This window comes from Pelodiscus sinensis, chromosome 4, assembly GCF_049634645.1.
Source record: "Pelodiscus sinensis isolate JC-2024 chromosome 4, ASM4963464v1, whole genome shotgun sequence".
Taxonomy (NCBI): domain Eukaryota; kingdom Metazoa; phylum Chordata; order Testudines; family Trionychidae; genus Pelodiscus; species Pelodiscus sinensis.
In genome coordinates, this window is record NC_134714.1 from 98,347,588 (window position 1) to 98,372,678 (window position 25,091).

General features: G+C 45.2%; 1 protein-coding gene and 1 long non-coding RNA gene across 4 annotated transcripts in view; one reads left to right on the forward strand and one right to left on the reverse strand.

Annotated features, from left to right (window-relative positions):
• LOC142829186 (uncharacterized) overlaps window positions 1–18,048 on the reverse strand; it is a 47,006-nt gene extending 28,958 nt beyond the window's left edge. Inside the window, exons 1-2 of the long non-coding RNA XR_012903589.1 lie at window positions 17,911–18,048; window positions 12,596–12,785 (exon numbers count right to left, since the gene is read on the reverse strand). This is a non-coding gene — a long non-coding RNA (uncharacterized LOC142829186). The remainder of the gene's footprint in view (window positions 1–12,595; window positions 12,786–17,910) is intronic.
• Window positions 18,049–18,119: 71 nt separating this feature from the next.
• QSER1 (glutamine and serine rich 1) overlaps window positions 18,120–25,091 on the forward strand; it is a 107,960-nt gene continuing 100,988 nt past the window's right edge. Inside the window, exon 1 of one of the 3 annotated variants that reach the window (XM_006110276.2) lies at window positions 18,120–18,513. In XM_006110276.2, coding sequence (XP_006110338.2) covers window positions 18,389–18,513 — 125 coding nt within the window. In that variant the 5' untranslated portion in view covers window positions 18,120–18,388. The remainder of the gene's footprint in view (window positions 18,514–25,091) is intronic. The other 2 variants (XM_075927810.1, XM_075927809.1) reach the window with 2 other exon arrangements.

The following is a 25,091-nucleotide window of genomic DNA, read 5'->3' on the forward strand; positions in this document are numbered from 1 at the left end:
TGGCTGTTTTGTTGTAGTCATGTTGGTGCCCAGGTGGTACTTCACAAGGGGAGTGAAGTAATATCTTTAATTGGACCAAATATGGTTGGTGACAGAGACACCCTTTGGAACTCCTCAGAGCTCTTCTCCAGGTCTGCAAAGTTCAAAAAGGCTAATCTCTCACCAACCAAAACTGTTTAAAAAAAAAAAAAAAAAACTCACCCACCCTGTCTCTGTCTGTGTTTTAACAACTTTGAACTCTTTGTATCTCAACTTCTTCTGTCATTAAAAAATTATCAAACCTTCCTCCATAATTTCCCACAACTGTGAAAATTATAAAAAGACAAAAAACTTAAAACATATAGTACACAAAGTTACACAAAATAAAAAGTGCATTCTATCAAGCCTTTTTATAAGCCAGAGCAGCAGCGTTGAAGCACTGCAGAGGGGTGGGGAAGATGGGGCAGAGTCTATATTCCCACTGAGTTCCCTTTGAGTTTAAGAGCCTGACTGTTGTAACTTGCAGTTTCAATCACACACTTCAGATTCTCACACTCGGAACTCAGGTGCCTTCCAGAGCATGAAGAAGGTTTGCAGATTAAGATGGGAGCAAAGAAAATTTCCTTATTCTTAATCTTGATCCAGAAACAACACTGTGCCCAACAACAGCTTTGACAAGGCCCCCTGCCCTGACACAATTTAAAGGTTCCCCCCAACAACTCCAGTGTCATACCCCTCCCCCCCAGTTCCTCTGTGAGGTTCTTAGGGGTAAAGGAGAATAGGGATGTGAAAGGAACCGTGTACCTGGTTAAGCAATGAGCCTGGGCTCATTGTGAACCTTCATGGTTACATGCAGGCTCCTGGCATATGTGGGGAGCCAGCTTTTGCGAACGCCAGCTCCCTGGGAGCAGCCTTCCACCTGTGTGTCCCCTGAATTGATCAGTGGCTACACGGTTACTTAAACACATTTTAACATCCCTAAAGGGGAAGAAAAGGGGAGGGGACCTAGACCTACTCCACACTAACACTCCCCCTCCCCCCAGATAGCAGGGCTGCTCTGAACCCCAGCCAGCCAGAACATAGAGAGAAGCTGCATGCACACACACAATCCCCACCAAACTCAGGCACCTACCCCAAGCCTCTTCCAGCACAGCCTCTCCCCACAGGGCTTCTACAGGGCCCTCTGTCCAGGGAGAATGAGGAGCTCCCACCCTTTTCCCCCTCCCCCCAGGCACCCTGCTGCTGCTCCCACAAGAACAGAGGAGTTACCTGAGACAAGTGAATGCCTCTTTCCTCCCTTACTATGGCTGAGCTGGCTGCTGGGTTCCCCCTCTTGCTTAGCTGACTGGCCCCAGGTAAGGTGAGGTGACCCTATTCATATGCGCCCTATCAGCACATCCAGGATGGTTGCCCAGGTCTAGGGCCTGCCGTGAAACCAGACATTGTTAGCGAGAAGGGCTTGGCCACTGAATTGTCTCCTCAACTGTATGCTCCAGGTCCCGAGTCTGTTAACCTGCTCACTTTGCATGGCTCATTTGCTCTCCCAGGCTTTTTTTGCAGGGGGCAGTGAAAAGAGCTTTGTAACTGAAGGGGAGAGACTTGAAGAAGGGTCTAGAGGAGTATGGGACAGTTTGAGGTTTTGAGACATTGATCTGAATTGTATCTTGTACATGTGCCAAAAACATTGCATCATTTTAAAAAATATAAATAAAACTGTATGTGAAATAAGGTCAGCATATTCACTTGACTGTACAATCTAACTCTTAATTTGTAAAAGAAGGAAGTAATTCCAACTAGGTGCCTACCGCCAATGAAGAAAACCTGTTGACATAGCAAACAAACTACACTTTGAAATGTTGAGAGTATTTGTCTAGCCAGACACTTTCCTTGTACCTTTTTTGCCAACTAATGGATGCCCACCAGTTTTCTGCCAGAGTCAATGCACCTGGCTTCAGTCAGGACTGTCCCTAGGAAAGTGTGGGGACTAGGACAACCCTGGCTTCTTCCCACCCTCCCCTACACTTCTGCCCCTGCTCCACCTCCTGCCCCCAAGCTGTGTGACCTGGGCAATTACCGGGATGCCTGGCACTGGTAGTACAGGCTGGGCCTCCTACACTCACCACGGTGGCAGGAAGTGGAATGACCAGATCCCAGCCCACTCCATTCTCCCAGCCACTTCGGGACCCAGATGGGAGATGATAGAGTGGAGCAGGCTGGGGTTGGGTTTTTCCACTTCCTGTAACTCCCATCACCGCTGATTAGTGCTGGGATGGGCTCGACCCAGGCTGCCTAGTAATCTATTAGGCTGCCCTGGGCCTTGTGGGTCCCCCTTTCCCCCAGAGTGTGGGACCCAGGGAAGCTGCCCAAACCATCCTATGAATGGGACAGTTTTGGCTTCAGTATCTGTGCCTTATGTAAATCCATGCTTTTCCACATATTAAACTAAAGCTGGGTGGCATAAGAAACATTGATTTGGAAAAGGAAAGTTAATAAAGGAAGATTATTCTTGATATGATAAACGTGTCCTGAATTGAAAGCACCCCAATTAGTGCAACAGAAATGGAAGAGTTGTAAAGTACCACCCTGCATTCAAGGTGAACCACTCTTTTGTCAAGCTTCATACAATGGGATTATTAATGATGTCACTTCAAAAATAGGGAGTGAGAAGTTGAACTAATTCTGGAAAACAGGCCTAAACCACCACTCCCTTTCCAGTCTACAGGTTGAACCTCTCTAGTCTGGAACTCTCTGGTCCAGCAACATCTGTGATCTGGCATGATTTTAGTTTCCTGGATGTCCACTTATCATGGATAGCCAAGTGTCCCACAGTCCCATTAAGTTTGTTTACAGCCACCAGTCCTGGCTCTGCTGTGATTTAACTCTGATTTACTGCTAAATGTCTTCTAAGAGCCCAGTAAGCAGTGGCAGTGTTGGTGATGCTGCTAGACAATATTGACCTCTTGTGGTTTGGCAAATTCTCTGGTTCAGACCAGTCAGGTACCTAGGGTGCCCAAACTGGGAGGTTCAACCTGTAGTTAAAAGTAAGATCTGCACCGCCTGGCTGTACACAGTGGCTACTTCAAGTCAGGAATAAGAGATCCTCCGGAATAGGGCTTTATTCCGGAGGATCGCGCCAGTCTGGACGCTCTTTTCCGGCTTTTCCCCAAGCCGGAAAAAAAGCGGCGGCCATATTTATTTAAATACCGCGGGGGATATTTAAATCCCCCGCACATTTCCCGATTCCAAAGTTCTAAATTAGCATGCCTATTCCAAAGAAGGGGCCAGTGTAGACACAGCCAGCTTGTATAAACTCTGCAAAGCCAAGCTTCTTTAAAGTTGATCATTTACAAAGTGAATAGGTTATTGCTTTACAATAAAATACAAGTTAGACCTCCTTGGTCAGGCACCCCCAGGACCTGACCAGTCCGGAAGGAGGGATTTTGCCAATCCAGACGATGCTCCCTGATGCCCCTCCTTGCTGACGATCCCTGGCCCTGCTACGGCTGGTGCAGCCAGGAATCCCCATCCCTGAGGCTCCCATTCCCAGCCACCACTGACCCCAGTAGGCTCCCTCGCCCTGTGGATCACCGGCCCCTCTGCTGCCTGTGCTGCTGGGATCCCTAGACTGGGGCTCCCCAACAGCCTTTGGCCAAGGCTCTTTGGTCCAGCAACAGCTGTGGTCCCAGGCCAGAGTGTCCCAGATTTGAGCAGTTAAACCTGCACTTAGGCTAATATTACGTTGTTTAAAATATTTTACAGGTCATTTTGAACGAAGTAGCAACTTGTTTAATTTTACCATTTGTTTAAAGGATCTACACTTATTTAGACTATGAAATATGAAGACACTAGCTCCTAATGCTAATGTTTAGTCACTAGATACTTCAATTGATAGCTGTTGATCTTTTATTTATAATCTGTTATATTACAAAACTAATTAAAATATTATTTAAATGTTTGCATAGTTGCAGACAGTGTAATCAAATTTATTTCAAGATTAAACTTTTAAAGTAAGAAGTGAGAATTCCTCTAAAAAGGAAGAATTTTTCAAAGTTTGTCTTTCATACCCCAACCCTTCCTTACCTTCATTCCTGTGACCCTCTGATCTTTTGTTTAGGGATATTTATGTAAATATATACACTATTGGTTGCGTCTAGATTGGCATGAGTTTCTGGAAATGCTTTTAACGGAAAAGTTTTCCGTTAAAAGCATTTTTGGAGCAGCGTCTAGATTGGCACGGACACTTTTCCACAAAAGCACTTTTTGCGGAAAAGCGTCCATGCCAATCTAGATGCGCTTTTCCGCAAAAAAGCCCCGATCGCCATTTTCGTGATCGGGGCTTTTATGCGGAAAACAAATCTGAGCTGTTTACACTGGCCCTTTTGTGCAAAAGCTTTGCACAAAAGGGACTTTTGCCTGAACGGGAGCAGAATAGTATTTCCGCAAGAAGCACTGATTTCTTACAGTAGGAAGTCAGTGCTTTTGCGGAAATTCAAGTGGCCAGTGTAGACAGCTGGCAAGTTTTTCCGGAAAAGCGGCTGATTTTCGGGAAAAACTGGCCAGTCTTGACACAGCCTATGGGGAAAAATGTAAGTGATACATGTTCATGTATTCAGAATGGTCATCACATTTGCAATTTTATCCACTCTTTAGAATTACAATTATTATTATTAAAGGTTGATTATAAACAAAATTTGCATCAGAGGGCACCTTTGAAATGTTTTGGATTGTTGTTTTTTTCAAGTAGGGCAAATTTAAAATTTAGTATCAATGCATTTAGTAGCAATGATTTTTCTCTTTCGTAAAAGGCATGTATTGAATAGGAGTGATTTTTAAAACAGAACAGAATGAGGCCTTGTTAACAGCTATAAACTCAAGTCCTTCTTTCCTACGTTAAATTGTATTTGTTGATACGGTGTTTTTACTTCAGTTTTCACAGAACAGGTTTAAATGCAAATGATACGTCACTTCTGTACCTAATTGCTTTTAATTTCTCTGTTTCCTTTCAATTGTAAGGCTTTAAATTGACCCAACTTCAAAATCCTTCACACATCCCTGGAGTGTGATTTATAAAATTGTATAAATACTGGTTGGAGCAAGTTCTCTCAGTTCAGGGCAAGTACACCTGTATTCCCTTTCTGTGGTCCCTCGGTGATACCTGCTCTAAGCTCCTCAGCCATTGCCTGTCTTGTGAGAGAAACTCAACTCTACTCTTCTCACTGATTTCCCCCCCCCCCCCCAAGCTGGTTACACTCTAATATTCCCAGAAAGCCAGGCTGCCTAACAGGTCCCTGTCTGAGTTTTATTTTCTCTTTGAAGGCTAGGAATAGCTGTAATTGTCAGCTGCACAAGTTACCACACAGTTCTTTATATATGCGTGCACACCCTACTTTTAAGATGAAAGAATTACTGAGAAAACATTATCAGAGGTCACCCATAATTATATCGGGGCCTTAGTAAATCATATTCTTCCAATCCTTCCTGAAGGACTGGGGTGCTCATACTGTCGATACAAGGTTCTGTATGTTTGCTGGATCAGAAAGGAGGCCTTGAATCAGTTTAACCTCAGGCTATCCAGAAATCTGTTGGTTTCTAAAGAAACTGGTTTGATTTAATATGTGAGCTTCTACAGGAGGTGATTCCTCTGTGAGATGGTTACACACTGGTTGATCTGCCACTGTTTCTAGTCCTGGATAAGCTTTGGTAGCCTTCTGACTTGGAATAATACAATCATACATAAACCATTCAAAGATACTGTGTGATATTACAATTTTTATTCCGCTGTCCCCATAAAGAAGTTGCATGCCATCCCAACCCACAATAATGCATACACTTAATACTATAAGGTCTTCAAAAAATATTGCAGGACATTGCCATATCTGTCGCCATGGGCGGCTGGTATAATAGGTGGGGGAAGGCTCTCCCCTGACCCTGCCCACACTCTATCCCCAGAGTGCCGGCTGTAGGCGTTCTGGGGGTGAAGTGTTGTTGTCCCCAGTGCCCGCCCTCCTGCCTGGAGCCTCCTCCATTCTCCCTGTGCTCTGGGGCCGAGGAGATTGGAGCTGCACATTCTCCACCCTCCCCATGCTCCGGGGCCAGCAAAGCTGGGGATATGCGCCACCCTCCTCCTTCCCTGTGCTCCAGGCGGAGGAGGCTGGGGTATGTGTGTCCCTGTCCTCCTTCCCCAGCATTGGGTTGGGGGGGGCATGCGCACTGCCCCGCCTCCCCATGGTTGGGGGAGGGGATGGGGGGCTTCCCTCTCCTAGCCCTACCTTCACCAACCGCCCATGTCTGTGACACAAATGAATAGATACCAGCATTTCTATGTTCTGCTTCCTGTTCTGCCAAATGAATAAGCTTGGACAAATCCCTTGACTGTTCTTTAATAGGGTAAAGTAAAGATATCTAACTTTTTATAATAGATCTTGAGATCAAATGAAAGACACTATACATGTGAAATTATTAAATTCACTTTTTTATGGACATAGTGAAACAGCAAAACCTTAAGTACTATGTGAAAAGTGAGTCAGGGAACTATCTCCTGGCTCATGAAGGGCTGGAGAGGTTAGATCCTGCTCCCACTGAAGTCAATAGCAAGTTTCTGACTTCAAGGAGAATGTGTTTGGATGCAAAATGAAATGATTTATCAAAATTTACTGGATACTTTGTATATGCCTACAACTATGTTGCTGTCAAACTTGCTTATGGAAGATACTTATTAACAAACAAACAGTTAAATTTTACAAGCACAATCCTTTGTTTTAATGGGTTTGTTCCAGCTGTTTGTCATTTTACTTTTTGGTTAGATTTGTACCACCAGTCTTGGGGGATGGAGGGAGAACAGCTGTAAACAGATAATGAAACTACTTGATTATTGTGATCAATAGTTTATTAAAGCCATGATTATCAACCTTTTCTTATGTGTTACAACAGAGAAGTTTTGAGCCATAAAAAGGTGGAGGTGAGCTCTGCCTCCATTTGAAATTATTTCTGTATTTATATCTCTAAGGATATGTCTATCCTAGCCCCCTAGGGAGGCTAATGAGGGTGACCGAAATTGCAAATGAAGCGTGGGATTTAAATATCGTGCACTTCATTAGCATGTTCCCGGGCAGTCGCCATTTTGGAAATTGACTAGCCTGGAAGAACTGCCCGCGTCTACACACAGCAGAGAAGGGCGATTCCGGAATAAACCCCTCACTTTGAATTACCAATTAAACATTCCATGAGGTTTAAATCCCACACTTCATTTGCAATTTCGGTCGCCCTCATTAGCCTCCCTAGTTCGAACTAGGGGGCTAGTGTAGACATACCCTAATATATTTATCAGCTATACAATTTTCAAAGCAATAAACTCCATTTGTTAACCACTTCAGAACCTGTACATGTTCCCAAAATGTACCAGCTGTTCTGTAATTTTAACAGTAACACCTGACTGCTTTGTAATATTTATATAATACATCTCTTTCCAAAACTGTGGTAACTTTAGATGTTTGCCTAATCTTACCAGAGTGTTTCACTCTGCCCTCAAGCCAAGGCTGTCCTTGCCCACACCAAGAATACACAGCTGTGTGGGGCACCTGAAAATGTGGGGCATCACTGGGTGTTAATGTCACATTTTCCTGTCCCTGTTCTGTGACTCTGCTTCTTCCAAAGAGGATCCAGTTAAGTTAAAAGTGAAAAAGCTTCCAGACCTATTAGCAGAACATCGAGTCTAGGAAAGAGCCATTCAAGTGGTAATGAAGCCATTTAACAAGCATGTGTTAACTCCAGGTATATACTATCAGTTTCTGAATTTACCATATTAATCTATAGGACAGTAGTTTAAAATTTGCCGTAAAAAGTTCATCAGTGTGTTGCTGAAGATTATAAAATCAAAGCTCTAAAAAATTGTTATCCTCTCCTCCCCCAAGGCTGCTGTCAGGCATGGGGCACCAGTTTAATAGTACTGCGTAGGGCCCCATAAATCCTAAGTACATCTCGGCCGTAAGCCCTCTGCCATAATAGGAAACGGTATAGCATATTTGACATCATGTGCTGGTTCTATTTCCCTCCTCATAAAATGCTGAAAATGTGCCAATCTCCATATTAATGTGAAAAGTACTATCTCCAAGTAAATGCTTTCAAAACCCAACCACAGCAGAAGGAACATGCATTCACCCTGCAACAGGAAGTTAAAACTACTACACAAAAGGGACAAAAATTGTTATTAATTATAAAGGGTTCCAGTGTGCTGACGACTTAATCTCTTCATGCAAGGGATTATCCCGCGACTGCCAAATACAAGCAGTCCTCACTTGAGCGTAAACTGCAGAAAGGTGGTAGGTCACAGGTTGCATTTTGTTTCTTTATGTCAAAAAGGTTACATTGTTGTTCTTGGTTTTTTTATCACAGAAGAGCCTTGCTCATTCCTTAAGGAGTCAATTGTTGTGCCAACGAAGGGAACAGCACGGCAGAGGCTGCTAGCCAACAGCAGGAGCTATCAGAAATGGGAGCCAGAAGTAGCAGCAAAATGTTTATAGATAAGAATTAGGTAACACGTCAGAGCAGTTGAGGTAATAGGCAGAAGAAAAAGGAAAGGATGTCCAAGAGCAAAAGGGGAGTAGAAGATAAGCCAGGACATGGGCATTTGGGGAAGAGAGTGGGTAGGCAGGCTGAAAAAAAGAGCGGCTACATCTACACTGGCATGATCTTGCACAAGAACTCTTTTGCGGAAAAGTTCTTGTACAAAAACTCTTCCAGAAGAGAGCGTCTACACTCGCATATGCATTTGCAAAAGAGATGTGCTTTTGCGCAAGAGCATCCATGCCAGTGTAGATGCTCTCTTGTGCAAGAAAGCTCTGATGGCCATTTTAACCATAGGGCTTTCTTGGGCAAGAAATTTATGTTGCCTGTCTACACTAGCCTCTTGCACAAGAACAGTTGCACAAGAGGGCTTATTCCTGAGCGGGCGCATCAGAGTTTTTGTGCAAGGAGCACTGATTTAATACATTAGAACGTCAGTGTACTTTCGCAAGAACTTGCGGCCAGTGCAGACAGGCAGCAAGTTTTGCACAAAAGCAGTTGCTTTTGTGCAAGATCGCACCAATGTAGATACAGCCAGTGGATTAGGAGGAAATTTAATAAAGATAGATGAGAAAATGTATTTCCTTCCTGTTGAGAAAAGTTTCAATACATGGAAATATTTTGTTTATATTCATTGCCACGCAGTCATTCGGTATATTTGTGACTTCACTAGTGTAGTTATGAATTGGATGGGAAAGTCCATGCTATGAAAAGTTCAACACCACTGTGATTAAGGCCTGGTCTTAGCAATTATTTTTCACCACTTGTCAAGAAACTAAATTTAAAAAACCCAAACTTGTCTACATCAATTCCTGGCAATGTGTTTAATTCAACTTTGCTTCAGCGATTCAAAGCCCTGCTATCTAATCTGAGGGGTTACCATTAGACCCATACAAATTCACTTTGCATGTAACTTGTCAATTCTGTGCACTTTAATATTCATAGTGTTCAAGTTCAAACAAATTTTTTAAAAGGTGAAACCTTGCAGAAGCTGACACATTTTGCTTGACTTTGGGTTACAATCATAAGAAACCTTAGTATTCTTCATGGTTTTCAACAAAATTGTAAATTCCTTTCTAGAATAAACCCATTCCCCACTCTTGTCTTCTGAAGGATTGTGAATATGTGGACAGCATTTTGGTTTTATAACTAGAAAAGTTTAATCTGCTTTATTCCAAAGGTTTTGCCCAGCTGTTGTTGTTTTTAAAGTCCTAGATCTGTTGGAGGCATTTCACAGTAATATACTGACCTGTTCTGTGCACAGAATGATGAACAAAGGAATTAAAACAATGATACACTAGGTGTATGATACTTCAAGGTGCACCTGTTTATGCCAGTAGCAAACTTATTTATTTAAAATGAACTTATCCATACATGTAAAGATTCTACAAACAAATTCTGATCTCAGAGCTAGAAAACCTAGTGTAGAATTTGTGGAAATAGAGATTGTATTCATGTAGCAAATGGCAGAATTTGGCTTGCAGAAATAAACCAGTTTAATTTTGAAATCCCAGGTATAGTGTTCAGGGCTGCTAGTGTTGGGAAAAAATAGTAATAGTAAAGGAAGTGGATATGATCTAGAATCAGAGATAATAGAATACAGAACCCTCCATGCCCTATTTGTACTCTATTTGACACAAAGTAAGGTAAGTACCAAAGCCTTCATCATTGTCTACGTTTAACAATAAAATCTTACCCTAAATTGGACAATATTATCATTTAGAACATCTCCCATCTGCATGCAGTAAAACTAGAAGCCTAAAAACTTGCATGGAAATGTGTTAATGTATTTCATAACTTCTGTGCTAGTTCCTTACAAATCCTACATATTTTAATTCAAATTGTAAATCGTTTTATAGCCTTCACTAAATAGAACTAGCCTGAACAATTTGACAAAAACTGAAAATTCACCATGAGATTAACTTCCATTTTAGGAGTGTCAGTTCTTATAATGGATTAACAATGGACCCAATCCTGTTCTCATTTAAGTGAGCTGGAGTTTGACTAGACTATTAAACTCAGTTAAAGGAGCCTAAGTAATTTAGATCAAAACATAGCATAAGCATTCTAAAATATTTTCACTGTGTTGACATGGATTCAGAGAAGATGTCTTTATGCACCACTACCTTCTCTTTTGCAATCACGGTAACTACAGCAATTGATTACAGGGAAAAGCAAGAGAAGAAAATTAATGTATGTTAATAATCTTTTGAAGAATTAATTACAGTTTATTTTGGCTCTTCATTTGATCTTTTCTTCCCATGTATCTTGTTTTCCTTGCCTTGTGATTCTGCACATCCTTTGTTACCATGCTCCCTTTCCTTTCTCTCTCCTTCCTCGCTGCTTGGTCACCTATTGCACATGTAGACCTCTTTCTTAATTCCATTCTTTCCTAACCATGCAGTCCAGCCACCAGGTCTCATCCTGCCCCATTGGGCACATCTTTTCTGCTGGGGGCTCCAGTCCCACTGCTGACTTCAGCTCTCTCATAAATCAAGCTGCTTTCAGGGGCCTTATTTTCAGCTACTTTTATGAGCTTCCAGGTAAGATCTTCTTTCTGTGGTGCTTTGATTATTGGAGAAGCAGCCAAAATCAAGATTCAGCACCATGTGACGAACCAGCTGTTTACAGTCCACAACTTGGAAATCTCTAGATCAGTGGTCACCAATCAGTAGATTGGGATCTACCAGTAGATCTTGGAGCCTCTGACAGGTGACCCTGACTGGTTTGGTCAGGAAGCTATCAAGTGCTGGCACTTCAGTTGCCCCTCCAGCCACTGTCATGCTGCTCCTGCCCTCTGCCTTGAAGCTGCCTCCCTGGGAGTCTCCTGTTTGTTGTTTAGGGTGTGGGAGGGAGAAGAGGGGAGTGCTGATGTCAGGGTGTCCCTCCTCCCTCCACTGCTGTACCCCATCTCCACACAGATAGAAGGGGTGGAGGGAGCTTGGCAATGCAAATCTGTCAGTTTTCACACTGGGGCTGTGTCTACACTGGCATGAATTTCCAGAAATGCTTAAAACGGAATACTATTCCGTTTTCAGTTTTTCCGGAAAAGGAGCATCTACATTGGCAGGCTGCTTTTCCAGAAAAGCCCTTTTTCTGGAAAAGCGTCTGTGGCCAACGTAGACGCGCTTTTCCGGAAAAGAGCCCCGATCGCCATTTTCGTGATCGGGGCTTTTTTCCGGAAAAGACTACTGGGCTGTCTACACTGGCCCTTTTCTGGAACAGTGTTCCGGAATAAGGACTTATGCCCGAGCGGGAGCAGAATAGTTTTTCCGGAATAACGGCTGATTTTGTACAGTAGAGCATCGTTGCTTTTCCGGAAATTCAAGGGCCAGTGTAGACAGCTCGCAGCTTATTCCGGAAAAGAGGCTGATTTTCCGGAATAAGTGGCCCAGTGTAGACACAGCCTGGGTGTGTCTAGACTGGCAAGATTTTGTGCAAAAGCACTTGCTTTTGCGCAAAAACTTGCCAGCTGTCTACATTGGCCGCTTGAATTTGCGCAAGAGCACTAGCTTTGTAATGTACAAAATCAGTGCTTCTTGCACAAATACTTTCACTCTCTCACTTGGGGAAAAAGTCCTCTTGCACAAGAATACTTGCTCAAGAGGGCCAGTGTAGACAGGGAAGAACTGTTTTGCGCAAAAAAGCCCCGATTGCTAAAATGGCGACCAGGGCTTTCTTGCACAAAATCGTGTCTAGACTGGCCACGGATGCTTTTGCGCAAAAGCACTTTTTGTGCAAAAGCATCCGTGCCAATCTAGATGCGCTTTTGCGGAAATACTTTTAATGGAAAAACTTTTCCGTTAAAAGTATTTCCGCAAAATCATGCCAGTCTAGACATAGCCACTGTATGTGTGTCTGTCATTCTCACAAACACACACTGTCCTTTCCACTCATCTCACAACCCAGCACATACATCGGGGGGTTGTTACTCCTTTTATTGCTTGCAAAGTGGGTTAGTTTTGATTTTTGACTGGTCAGTGCATTTCATCATTTTCATTTCTCTCTTATGCTTAAATGTAATTCTTTAAGCAGTAAGTACTAAAATGCCTACCCTGCTGTGGCTGGAGTCATCATCTCTGTGGGAACTGTGCTCCTGTACGTGGCTCGCATGTCCCTGTAGCACCTGAGAGAGGCAAAGCAGTGGGTCTCCACACGCTGTCCTTGCCTGCAGACGCCGCTCCTGCAGCTCCCATTGATCAGTAATGGGGAACCATGGCCAGTAGAAGCTGTGGGCTCAGTGCCTGGAGCCACTGCTGTACATGCCAACTACTTTCAGGAGCGGGGAAGGGCCAGGGCAGGAGTAAGCCTGCCTTAACTCCACTGCTCCACCACACGGACATCATTTCAATTAAAAGGTGCCCAGCCAGAGCCTGCTTCCTGAACCCGTCCCAGCCCTGAACCCCCTCCTGCACCCAACTTCCTGCCCCAGACGTGAGTCCCTCTGAACCTAAATTCATTCCAAGAGCTTGCACCCTGAACCCCCTCCTAGACCCCAATCCCTTGCTCTGCCCAGGACCCCAGCCTGGTGAAAGTGAGTAAGGATGAGGGAGGAAGGGGGATAAAGTGAGCAGGGTGAGGCCTTGGAGAAGGGGTGGAACAGGGGCAGGGCCTTAAAGAGGCAGGAAGGAAGTGAGAGAAGGTTATTAGGATTTTAAGTAGGTCTTACATTGCACTTAAATTGAAAAAGTGGCCTTGTGGTTAAAAAGGTTGGAGACCACTGAATTAGACCCTGAGCAAGACCCATCAGCCAGACACCTGGGAAAGAAGTGTCTACAGCAGGGGTTAGCAACCTATGCGTCGTGAGCCAAATATGCCCACACCCCGTCACTCACTCTCCTCTCCCCCCGCCCCCGACTCTCCCAGGCCAGGCAGCTTGTCCCCAGCCCTCTGGCCAAAATCCTCCCATCCCCCTGGCCAGATCTCTCTCTCCCCCCCCCCCCCCCGCCACACACACATCCTCTACCCAGACACCCACCCCTGCCCTCTGGCCAGACAAACATCCCTCACCCCACCCTTGGCCAGATTCCCCTCTGCCCCCCAGACGGACAGCCTGCCCTCTGGCCAGACCTTGCACCACACCACCTCCTGCCCAGACCTTGCACTCCTGGACCCCAGCTGGAGCTAGATCTGGAGCCCATGGTCATGTTGCCAGCACCATTGTCTCCGGTGAACCCTGCATAACAATCATGGAGCCAGGTAGGCCCCCAGGGAGGACCGCAAGCAGCCTAGGCATAGCCAACCTAGGGTCAGCTGAGATGGAGGTTAACTGGCAGTGTGTTGCAGTCAGGATCCCCACTGATCCACTGGGCATGTTGCAGCCAGGATCCCTGTTGACCCAGTGGCAGCCTGTGCTGCCACTGTTAGGGCCCTGGGCTGGGATGCAGAGGAGCTGGAGCCCAACTGCTAAACCTCTCTCCACCATCTCCTGGACAGTGGCCTTGGACACCAGGAAGAAAACCACCTTCCCAAACATCTTAGAGGCTGCCACCATGGCCACAGACCTCACCATGCTTGCCAGCACCTTCATGTAGGTCTCCACATAGGATGAGGCTGACAACAGGAAGCAATGGACCCCATGCCTCCTGGTCAGGGGCAGCCACTGAGGATGAAATTCCAAGAGGCAGCCTGAGTGGAGTAGGAGGTGGTGAGCGGGCAGGGAGGTCTACCTGGGCGTATGCCCGGAGGGCCAGGACACCGGCGCTCCTAGAGCTGGTGGAGGGGAAGCCGTGGCTGACACTGGGGCTGGGAGAGATGCTGCCATGGGAGGTTTTTGCCTTCTGGGCAGGCTCTTGCCCTTCTTAGTCCCCTGACCCTTCCTGCCTTTCAGGGGGGCCTTCTTAATGGTGGCAATGATCCTGGAGTCCCCATCCATGCTCACCCCCACCATTGTATTGGTGGGCAACCTGGCAGCCTGAGAGGGGCTAGCATTTGCAGAGGTGAACATGAGGGCAGGAAAGTGGGCTTTCCACATAGGAGAAAGACTGGAATTTATTCTTCCCTTATATCATAAACTGACCAATGATTAAAAGAACTCGACAAATAGCAAACTAATGCTCTAGGTGTGGTGTCTAAAATTGACAGCTATTGTGAGCCTCTGAGGCAAGCAAATCTGCTTGAAAATGCAGGACCCACAGAGTTTAAGTAGGAGCTTTGTCATAATACATTTAAATAAATCTAAGTACTGAACATCAAATAGCAATTAGGACAATCAAAGAATCATTTGGGAAATCACTGAAAGATCTTTTGGTAAAGTCCTATGAGATAAAATATGAAGAACGGATTCTTTCTAAGTCCAATCTTTCTGAGCCCATTTGCATTAAAAGAATGAAAAAATATCCTTCAAGTCAAACAATAATCAAGCACGAAAATATAAAACACGGAGAGCTCAATGGATTTCCCAGTATAGAAAGGAGGCAAACAACCAATTTCAGTATACCAAAAAGCTGCAAAGATCTCAGTGCTTGACATTAGAGCAAATGGATTTCTGTGTACATAAAGTACAAACCAACAGATAAATTGACTATATTTTGCACATGTGGACATTAGCAATGCAAGTTATGCCCTGTTCATTCATCAGTCTTAGCTGCCACCACTGCAAAGACATGAACAAAATCAGATGTGTCTCAACTTTTCTTCAATACTCCTGACCTTACTCAGCAATATTATGGGAAATATGTTTGTACTGTAGCAGCCTGCTATTTAATGTAGAAAACTAGTATGTGTGTTGTACTGTTTTTCTTACCCATAAAGTCACGTGGTCTTATTTACCATGACTTTACATAGACAGTACACACATTCTCCCTTGCCTGTTTTCTAATAGTATAATCAAAATATGTAATACAGTAGAATACTATAGTTGCCAAAATTTACTGATAGTGCTGCCATTTATTAGGATGTTGCTGATTTACACTTGTGGCAACAAAGCTTGTATGGGAGCCCTGCATTAGCATAGTCTCTTGACACCAAACACTGCAGGTTGGCAAGGTATTGTGTGTGGTATGGGTGTCTGTAATTCCTTCCCCATCACTCTCTCATACTTGTGAAGGAAACAATGTATTGTAATTGTAATATTGTTATGTAGATTACTTGGGATCCTGCAGGAAAATCAAGACAATATGTAAATCCTTTCCTGCTAGAAATGCTACTTTCAATAGCCTTAACTATATTTACTTGAGCATTATCATAAAAAAGAGGTCCCTTTTGTCATCATGTTTAATTCAGATGTAAATAGCAACCTGTATATTCTCCACCACCTCACCCACTCTCTTTCAGGGCAGCTACAGCAGTAAAGAGAAGGAAAACTCTCTTTGGTCCCTGCACTTTTGCTCTCTAGCCTTGCCCCATATGACTTTATGAACTCTCACGGTTTCTTACTGCCCCTATACTGATAACTCTCACATCTACCTCTACACTTATATCCAAACCTTCATTTCTTCCTGTCTCATGGATAACGTGCTGCTTCCTTAGATATGACAAAAACTGAACTCCTAGCCTATGTCCCTAACTCTCTAGTCTTCTCTTTTTTCATTTATAGGGACCACTCTGTTTGTTTTGTAATCAGTCACTCACAGACTTGGTTAATCTTTCACTCTCCCCCCCCCCCACCACCTTTTTCTTGTCTGCTCATATACAGACTTTTGCCCAATCTTGTTGCTTCTGTCTTTAAAACATTCCTAAAATCTGTATATTTGTTTCTCTCCACTGCCAAAACTGGTTCAAGCCATAATTTTATTTTGCCTAGACTTCTGTCAACAAATCCTTGACTGTTCCTTCACCACTATCTAACATTAAAACTTCTATTTAATGTTAGGCAGTGTAGTTTAAATTCTTCATCTTCACTATTAAGGCTCCTTACCACCAACTTCTCAGGTCTCTACTCCTCATTGCATGGCCTGCACTCTTCTTTTCTTGCTTTTAATTCTCTCCTTCTTCTCTTGCCTTTTACATAGTATTTCCTAAATCTGAAACACTCTCTCAGTTCACCAACCATATTCAAACTGCACCCTCAAATCTCCCCTGACAATCCTTCCACTTTGCTTTATTATACAGTTGAATCCCTCATTTCTCCTTTCCTTATCTTCCTCTTAATATTCCTGTCTTGGATTTGTCTAGGCCTCAATCCTGCAAAGACATCCATGAGTGGGTCTCTGCAGCTGTACAGACCTCCTGGTGAGGCTCTTCAGAAATGTGAGAATCAAGAATAACTATTATATTGTACTTTAATTAAATGTATTTTGATTAGTCTACATATTAAAAGCCAAACATATGAACATCCTACTATAATAATGTGGAACAAAATAGGTTAAGATATTTGATTTTGTTTCAATGGCACCTTTGTTTCTCTGAATAGATAACATCTATGCTGTTTATTGTTATGGGAGGGACTTTATTATTATTATTCCTTCAATATAAACTTCCAGATTACAGAACTGTCTGCAAGAGAACTGTTTTCAAACAGGGATAGCAGGGACTAAGACATTTCATAAAGCTCCAGTTAGACTGTAAATATATCAGCAAAAACCCCCAACAAACCTTTTCCTTACCAACTAGAGGAAACTTTGTACAACTGCCTTCAAACTAATCCCCAAGAGGTAATCTCTTTAGGGACTGCTGCGGTAGTGGTGATAGCTGGGAGTATGGGGGGAGGGGGAAGCACTGAAGTTCAGAAACTACCCGCACATCCTTGACGCTTGGCACCTGCTTTTGAATATAAAGCGTCGGAGTGGGACATGTACGGTAGGGCTGTAAGAAAATAAGATAGAAGTCACCATATTCCCCAGTAGGGAAAATTTGTCCAATGGGGGGGAGGGCGGTCCACCTATAATGCAAGGAAGGAGGTGGGGGAATCGTCCCTCCTGCTCCAGGGCAGCGATTGCTGCCCGTTTACGGCGGACGACGACAGCGGGGAAGGTGGCTGTAAACCGGACAAGCAGCGCGCAAAGGACCCGCGGGGAGTGGAAAAGGTGCGGGCGGCCGCTCTGGGGCCGGGGAAGGAGACGATGCCTTCTTGCGTGCGAGGCGCGCGGCCGGAGCAAGCTTACGGGAGTGCCCGGTGGGCGTGGCAAAGAGCGGGCACTTCACCTGCCGCAGCTCCGCCGGCCCGAGAGGGAAAATGACACTCCGGCCTTTCACCCAGCGCCGCTTTCCCCCGAGTGGGCCGCCAGCCAGGGACACCCCCCGCCGCCGTGGATTAACACACACACCGCCCCCTCCTCCCGGTGCTTCCACGTTCCTCTCCCGCACAAAGAGACTCCGGATTCCAGCCCGCAACGCCGATTAAATCCCCAGCCCTAGCACTTGGAGGCGGGGTAGAGTCGCTCCTCGATCCGGATTATAACCCCCCCCCCCCCCGGAGTTTCGACTCACCCTTATGGCCAGGCTGCGGCTCCCTTTCAAGCGGGATTAAGGCCGCCGCCTTCCTCCAAGGCGAGAGTGCAGCACCCCAGCCTCGGCCCATCCCCCGCTGCCCTGAAGGGTTTGCCCCCCGCCGCCACACGACAGGCCTCCCTTGCCCCCGGCCGCGGGAGCCGAAGCCCATCGGCCCCAGTGAGCTGGGAGGGGGAGGTGCATCCTGGGAAGGAGCAGCCCGACATGGGTCTCCGCCTGGGCGGCTCGCAGCCCCTGCCGCCGCCTCCGTGTGCAGCTCCCCTGAGCCGCCCGCCCGCCGCCGCCCGGAGCTGAGCGGAGTGTGTGTGGGGGGGCGCTCAGCGGCCTGGCCCGGAGCGGCGGGGGGAGGAAGCGCGGCGCTGCCCGCCCCGCATGAGGGAAGGGGGGGCCGCTCCCAGCCGCCCCGCTCGGTCCCGGTTGCTGACGCCCCGCACGCAGGGCCCTGCTGGCCGCCCCCATGATGGACAGGAACTACCCGCCGACTGCCAGCTTCGCCGACCCGCTGGCCCCGACCGCCGCCGCGCAGCCACCCGCCGCCGCCGCCTGGGCCTACGAGCGAGGCGCCAGCAGCCTCAAGCCCAGGTAAGGAGGGTCCGCCGGGGGGGCTGCGCTAGGAAAGGCCGAGGACTGAGACTGGGCCTTGGGTCCCCTGCCGCCTATGGGGTCCTCTCCCCGCGCGGTGCGGGCGGAGAGGGGCCCCTAGCGAAGGGGGGGCTGAGGGGCGCCCCCTGGGGCTGGGCCCACCAGGGAGCCCGGGCTGCAGGAGGGAGCCGCGCTCTGGGGCGCAGCCGGAGCCCGGCGCTAAGGAGCGAGGCCCGGGGCGGTCATTGGGCCAGGGCGCGTTGCTGGCGGGGGCGGGGGAAGGGCAGGAATCCGGGCAGGCGGCCCGGCTCACGCACGTTCGCAATGGCCAGGGCAGCGCCTCTTTCTCTCCCCCTGCCCCGGAAGATGGGTGCAGGCTGGCAGCGGACGCCTTCCCTGTGCGGTCCTCCAGCTCGATTTCGTAGCAGGCTATGAGGAGTCGGGGTACGGGGGGGGGGGGCTAACTGGGGCAGGGAGAGTTGCTGGCTTCCCCTTCTCCAAAGGGCTGTGTTGAATCCGTAGCTAGGGTTCAAGAGTTCACGTTTTCCTCCTGCGAGTCCGGGGGCAGCCCCATACAGCAAACGTGCCTCGCGAGCTGTACAAAGGAGCAGCGTTCTCCCGGTGCCTTACACTGCGAAACAGCAACGTTACAAGCGGCCCAGTGGAAGGCGTGGTCCCGGTTTATTAACGGCATGGACTAATGAGGAATGCAGCGTCAAGAACAATACCGTGTCTTGTAGGTTCAGTCCCTGCGCTGCGAGAGTAGGCTACACATTCTGGGGTATTGGGAGTTTTTGGAGACCTCATCCTAAACCACCAGAGGAAGCTGCTGTGTTTGAGCTCACCTAACCTCTTTGCTACATTCGCAGCTTTGTTTCATCCTATTTTTGATTGTAGCATCTTATTACTTTCGTTCACGGTTACCTTTTCCAATAAATCAGTTTTGAAAGGTGCAGTGCGCTTTCTGTGCAGAAACGTGTCCAAGAGGGTTCAGACACTTTTTGAAAAAGCTGGGAGAAAAAATATTTACGAAAGATTTTATAGGATCAGGTTTGCTGTTACATTGTATAATTCAGGTTAACTTTGTGAACTTGATTTTTTTTAGGATTTGGAATATTTTTTCTTTTAATCTTATTATTATTAGTTTATTATTTGATTAATTATATTATTTATCTATATATAGATGTAGCTCCAAATTACTGTTTTATAGAAAGGCAAAATACAGTGTTAGGATAGCATAATGGATTTTTCTGTTGCTATGCTAATATTTGGGCAATTAAACTTGAATCCTACTTTTCCTTTCCTCTTCCTGTAATGGGATGGGGCTTCCTTGGGTTCTGAAAGCAGTCTGAGGGGGCCCAGATCTTCCCAGGTATTTAGGCTCCGAACTTCCCAGACTTTTGTTCCCAAAAGATTCACCTATGGATTTGTCGAGAATAGGATAAAAGGTGGATTTAAAAACATCTTTTCTAAAACATTTTTACTAATGTTTTAAAACTCTAATCTAGGCAGAGCAAGTTAACACATTCCTGGTAGGGGTTTTCCTATTTTGAAGAGTTTAGGGTTCTCCTTACCTTTATTAAGTGATTTAAAACACAGCTTGCTTTGTCTATATTACTTCTCCCCTCAAGGGTCTCATATTTAACGCAGTCTGTGTTTATATAACAACTGTCGAATAATTGAGATTATATAAAGTAACAATGAATATTAGAACCCACCAAAATGGAGGCTTAGAACTTTGCTGTTGGCATATGCAGTAGATATAAATTATTTGTTTTCAGAAGAATTTTAATTCTACACATTTTTTTCGTAGAAAAACTGACACGATATTGTAACAACTCCAAGTATCTGTAAGCCAGTCTAGACTTATCAGTTTGCATATTACAATGAATGTTTGTATTACAGATAAAAATTCTAGATAACTAAAACATGTTAAAATTGGCATAGAGAAATATTTTGATATTTATGCCTATTTTAACAAGTTTATACCTTTCATACTAATTAAACAAATCGGGTATCTGTCAGTTACTAAAATTATTTTTGTTTTACTTGTTGTCTATAGAGTACTAATATTTTAGAAGCCTGAAACTAAAGCCTTTTTCTTATTATAAACACAATTAAAAGAAAAACACACACAAATTATTGAATAAACTTTGTAAACCCATAAGAAAAAATATATCATATTGGCCAAACTTATTAACAGACCTTAAAACTAAAATCTAGCACTTATTTATGTTGCAAGTTCAACATAGGCAGAGGCAGTACAAGAATCCCTACAGTGCCCTGCTGGTGTGTGTCACCCATTTTTGAAGATCTGGAGTGAGCAAGAAGGTAAAATATTGAAAAAACAAGGAGAACGAACTGCTCTCTCAGTACATATCCCTCAAGTATCCACAGATACCAATGTCTGATGGGTAGGGATGCTGGTGTATAGTCATTTAAATGATTAATTGGTAAGCCTGGGCTCCGTGGCTAATCCTAATGACTACATGCACACTCCCCACCCTTGCTGCCTCTGTACTAAAGGTAGCAAGGGAGGGAGGGGAGAAGACGACTTCTAAGCTGGTTCCCTGCGCACACTGGTTCACGCAGAAACACCTACCCTTACCCCCTCCTACTGCCTCCCAAAGAGACAGCAGCATGGGGAGCAGGCAGGAGCCAGTGCTGCTCCTGCTGCCCCCCACGTGATACTGTCTCTTTATTAGAGGCAGCAGCGCTGGGGGTGGGGCAGGCAGGAGGCGATATGCGTGGGGAGCTGGCTTTTAAAATTTAAACTGGCTCCTCTCACGAACTAGTCCGCCTGTCATCCCGTGCTGCTGCCTCTGATACAGGTGGCAGGGGAGCTCCCTGGGAGTGGGGCTGGGAGCGCACTGGCTTCCAGCTCTGCCCGGGGGGTGGGGGGGGGGGGCAAATTCCTGCTGCCAGAGCCTTTTGTTACTGTGAGGAAAGGCTCTGGTGGAGGGAGACAGTGGAGAAAGTTTGATCCCCACTGCAGGAATCTTTCCCTGTAAGGGAGCTGTCAGAATGTCCCCTGCTTCCAGTCCTGTAGGGGGAAGGGGTCCAACAGCTACGAGCCAATTGTCTTTTTCTGTAATGCTGAAAGGCTGCAGGATACTACATGGTTAAAAACAGCAGAGTAGATGGGAAGGTGTGGTTTGGGCAAGCAAATAGCATTGTAGGATACATACTAAGGATGTGACCAGGTAACTGGTTAAACAGTTACCTTACTGGGTACTGGTTAACCGGTGCCTGGGAACAGCCCCCTGTCCGTAGCCTGCCATGGGCAGAGGGCTGCCCCAGTGACTCTGAGAACCAGTAGCAGCCTCAGGACTGGGACTAGGAGAGTGGCAGCATCCCAAGCCCCAGCACCAGGAGCCTCTTGCCGATGGCAGCAACAGCAGCACCGGGGCCAGGGATGGGAGCCTACTGCTGCTGCTTGGGGGCCAGAATCCCACTTAGCCAGTTAGATTGACCTAACATTTAACTAGTTAACTGATTAATTTGGATTTTTCATCCCTAATACGTACTCACAACCTTCAGGAGTGACCATATTCTGCTTAGCTAAGCTGTTCTACACTGCTGCTTGGACCCATGCTAGTGAAGCTAATTAATATCTATTGTATGCCCTACTGAAAGAAGACTGCAGTGTAGATGTAGGCTGAGAGGAGTGATAGAGCTCATTGTGCCCTACCAAGTCCTAAATTGCAGGGAGAACTTCTAAGTGTGAGAAACTAATTCAGACTACGTTTGCACTGCACACCTTAGAGCAGGGCTAGTAAACATGTGGCCCACGGCCCATTTGTTCACGGCCCGCAGTGCAGTTTGGGTTTAAGTGGGGCTCAACATGCGGCTCGTGGGTGGGAGCCAGAATTAACAAGTAGTAAATATAATGGTTTTCTGTTGATACACGTTTTAGCAGTTAAATTCCTGGACTGTCATTGCTCATTAAAAGTGCTGTCATATGAGTGGAAATTGGGTAACTTGCATTTTATTAATATCAACAGAACTGACTTAAAGGGGCTCTGCGTGTTGTGTAGTCTTGCCTTAATCTTTGTGTTCATGCCCATCAGTGTGAAAAACTATTTGCATATATATTTTCATGTATTTGCAACCACACTTAGGCTACGTCTACACTGGCCCCTTTTCCGGAAGGGGCATGTAAATTTCACTAGTCGTCGTAGGGAAATCCGCGGGGGATTTAAATATCCCCCGCGGCATTTAAATAAAAATGTCCGCCGCTTTTTTCCGGCTTTTAAAAAAGCCGGAAAAGAGCGTCTAGACTGGCCCCGATCCTCCGGAAAAAGTGCCCTTTTCCGGAGGCTCTTATTCTTACTTCAAAGTAAGAATAAGAGCCTCCGGAAAAGGGCACTTTTTCCGGAGGATCGGGGCCAGTCTAGACGCTCTTTTCCGGCTTTTTTAAAAGCCGGAAAAAAGCGGCGGACATTTTTATTTAAATGCCGCGGGGGATATTTAAATCCCCCGCGGATTTCCCTACGACGACTAGTGAAATTTACATGCCCCTTCCGGAAAAGGGGCCAGTGTAGACGTAGCCTTATGGTGCAGTCCTCAGCATATGCAATGAGTTTTGTTGTGGCCCCTGGTGCTTCCAAAGTTGAGTAGCCATGCGTTAGCTCAGAAAGCTGTGTTGCTCTATCCCCTGCCAACAAATAAAACCAACCCAGTAAGTATAACTGGACCACTTGGACATAGTGATCATAATATAATAAAATTTTAGCATCCCTGTGGTAGGAAAAACATCACACCAGCCCAACTCTGGCATTTAATTTCAGAAAGGGGAAATTACACAAAAATGAGGTGGCTAGTTAAAACAGAAATTAAAAGGTACAATGCCAAAAGTAAAATCCCTGCATGGAGACTTTTCAAAGACACCATTATAGAAGCCCAACTTAAATGTATACCCCAAATTGAAAAACATAGTAAGAGAACCAAAGAAGTGCCACCAAGGCTTAACAACCATGTAAAAGAAGCAGTGAGAGAGAAAAAAGCATTGTTTACAAAGTGGAATTTATGCTCCTTTCTATTTTCCTTACTAGGATTTAAACTCTGTCAAATTAAGTGCGAAACTGTAATAAGGAAAGCCAAAAAGGAGTTTGAAGAACAGCTAGCCAGAAACTCAAAAAGTAATAGCAAAATGTTTAAGTACGTCAGAAGCAGGAAGCTAAACACCCAGTGGGCCCCCTGGACAATCAAGATGCTAAAGGAGCACTCAAAGACACTCCTTGCAGAGAAACTAAATGAATTCTTTGCTTCGGTCTTCATGGCAGAGGATATAAGGGAGATTCCCAAACCTGAATCATTTTTTATGGGTGACAAATCTGAGGAATTGTCCTAGATTGAGGTGTCTCATTAGAGGAGGTTTTGGAACACATTGATAAACTTACCAGTAACAAGTCACTGACACCAGTTGGCATTCACCCAAGAGTTCTGAAAGAACTCAAATATGAACTTGCAGAACTATCAACCGTGGTTTGTAACTTATCTTTTAAATCAGCTTCTGTGCCGAATGACTGGAAGATAGCTAATGTGATGCCAATATTTAAAAAGGGCTCTAGAGGTGATCCTGGCAATTATAGACCAGTAAGTCTAATGCCAGAGTTTGGCAAATTAGTTGAAACTACAGTTAAGAATAGAATTGAATAGAATAGAATTGTCATAGATGAACATAATTTGTTGGGGGAAAGTCAACATGGTTTCTGTAAGGTCAGCATGGTTTCTGTAAAGGGAAATCATGCCTTACTAATCTACTAGAGTTCTCTGAGGGGGGCAACAAGCATGTGGATAAGGGGGTTCTAGTGTACTTAAATTTCCAGAAAGCCTTTGACAAGGTCCCTCACCAAAGGCTCTTAAGTAAAGTAAGTTGTCATGGGATAAGAGGGAAGGTCCTTCCATGGATTGATAACTGGTTAAAAGACAGGAAACAAAGGGTAGGAATAAATGGTAAATTTTCAGAATGGAGAAAGGTAATTAGTGGTGTCCCCCAAGGGTCCAAACTAGGACCAATCCTATTTAACCTATTTATAAATGATCTGGTGAAAGGGGTAAAGAGTGAGGTGTCAAAATCTGCAGATATACTAAACTGCTCAACTACTTAAGAATAAAGAAGAATGTAAAGAGTTTCCAAAGGATCTCACAAAACTGGATGATTGGGTAACAAAATAGCAAATTAATTTTAATGTTGATAAATGCATAGTAATGCACATAGAAAAAAATAATCCCAGCTATACACACAAAATAATGGGGACTAATTTAGTTGTAGCCACTCAAAAGAGATCTTGGAATCATTGTGGATAGTTCTCTGAAAACATCCACTCAATGTGCAGTGGTAGTCTAAAAAGCAAACAATGTTAGGAATCTTAAAAAAGGGATAGAGAATAAGACAGAGGACATCTTATTACTTCTGTATACATCCATGGTATGCCCACATCTTGAATACTACATACAGATGTGGTCTTCTCATCTCAAAAAAGATATACTGGCATTGGAAAAGGTTCAGAAAAGGGCAACAAAAATGATTAGGGGTTTGTCATAGGTCCCATATGAAGAGAAATTAAAAAGAC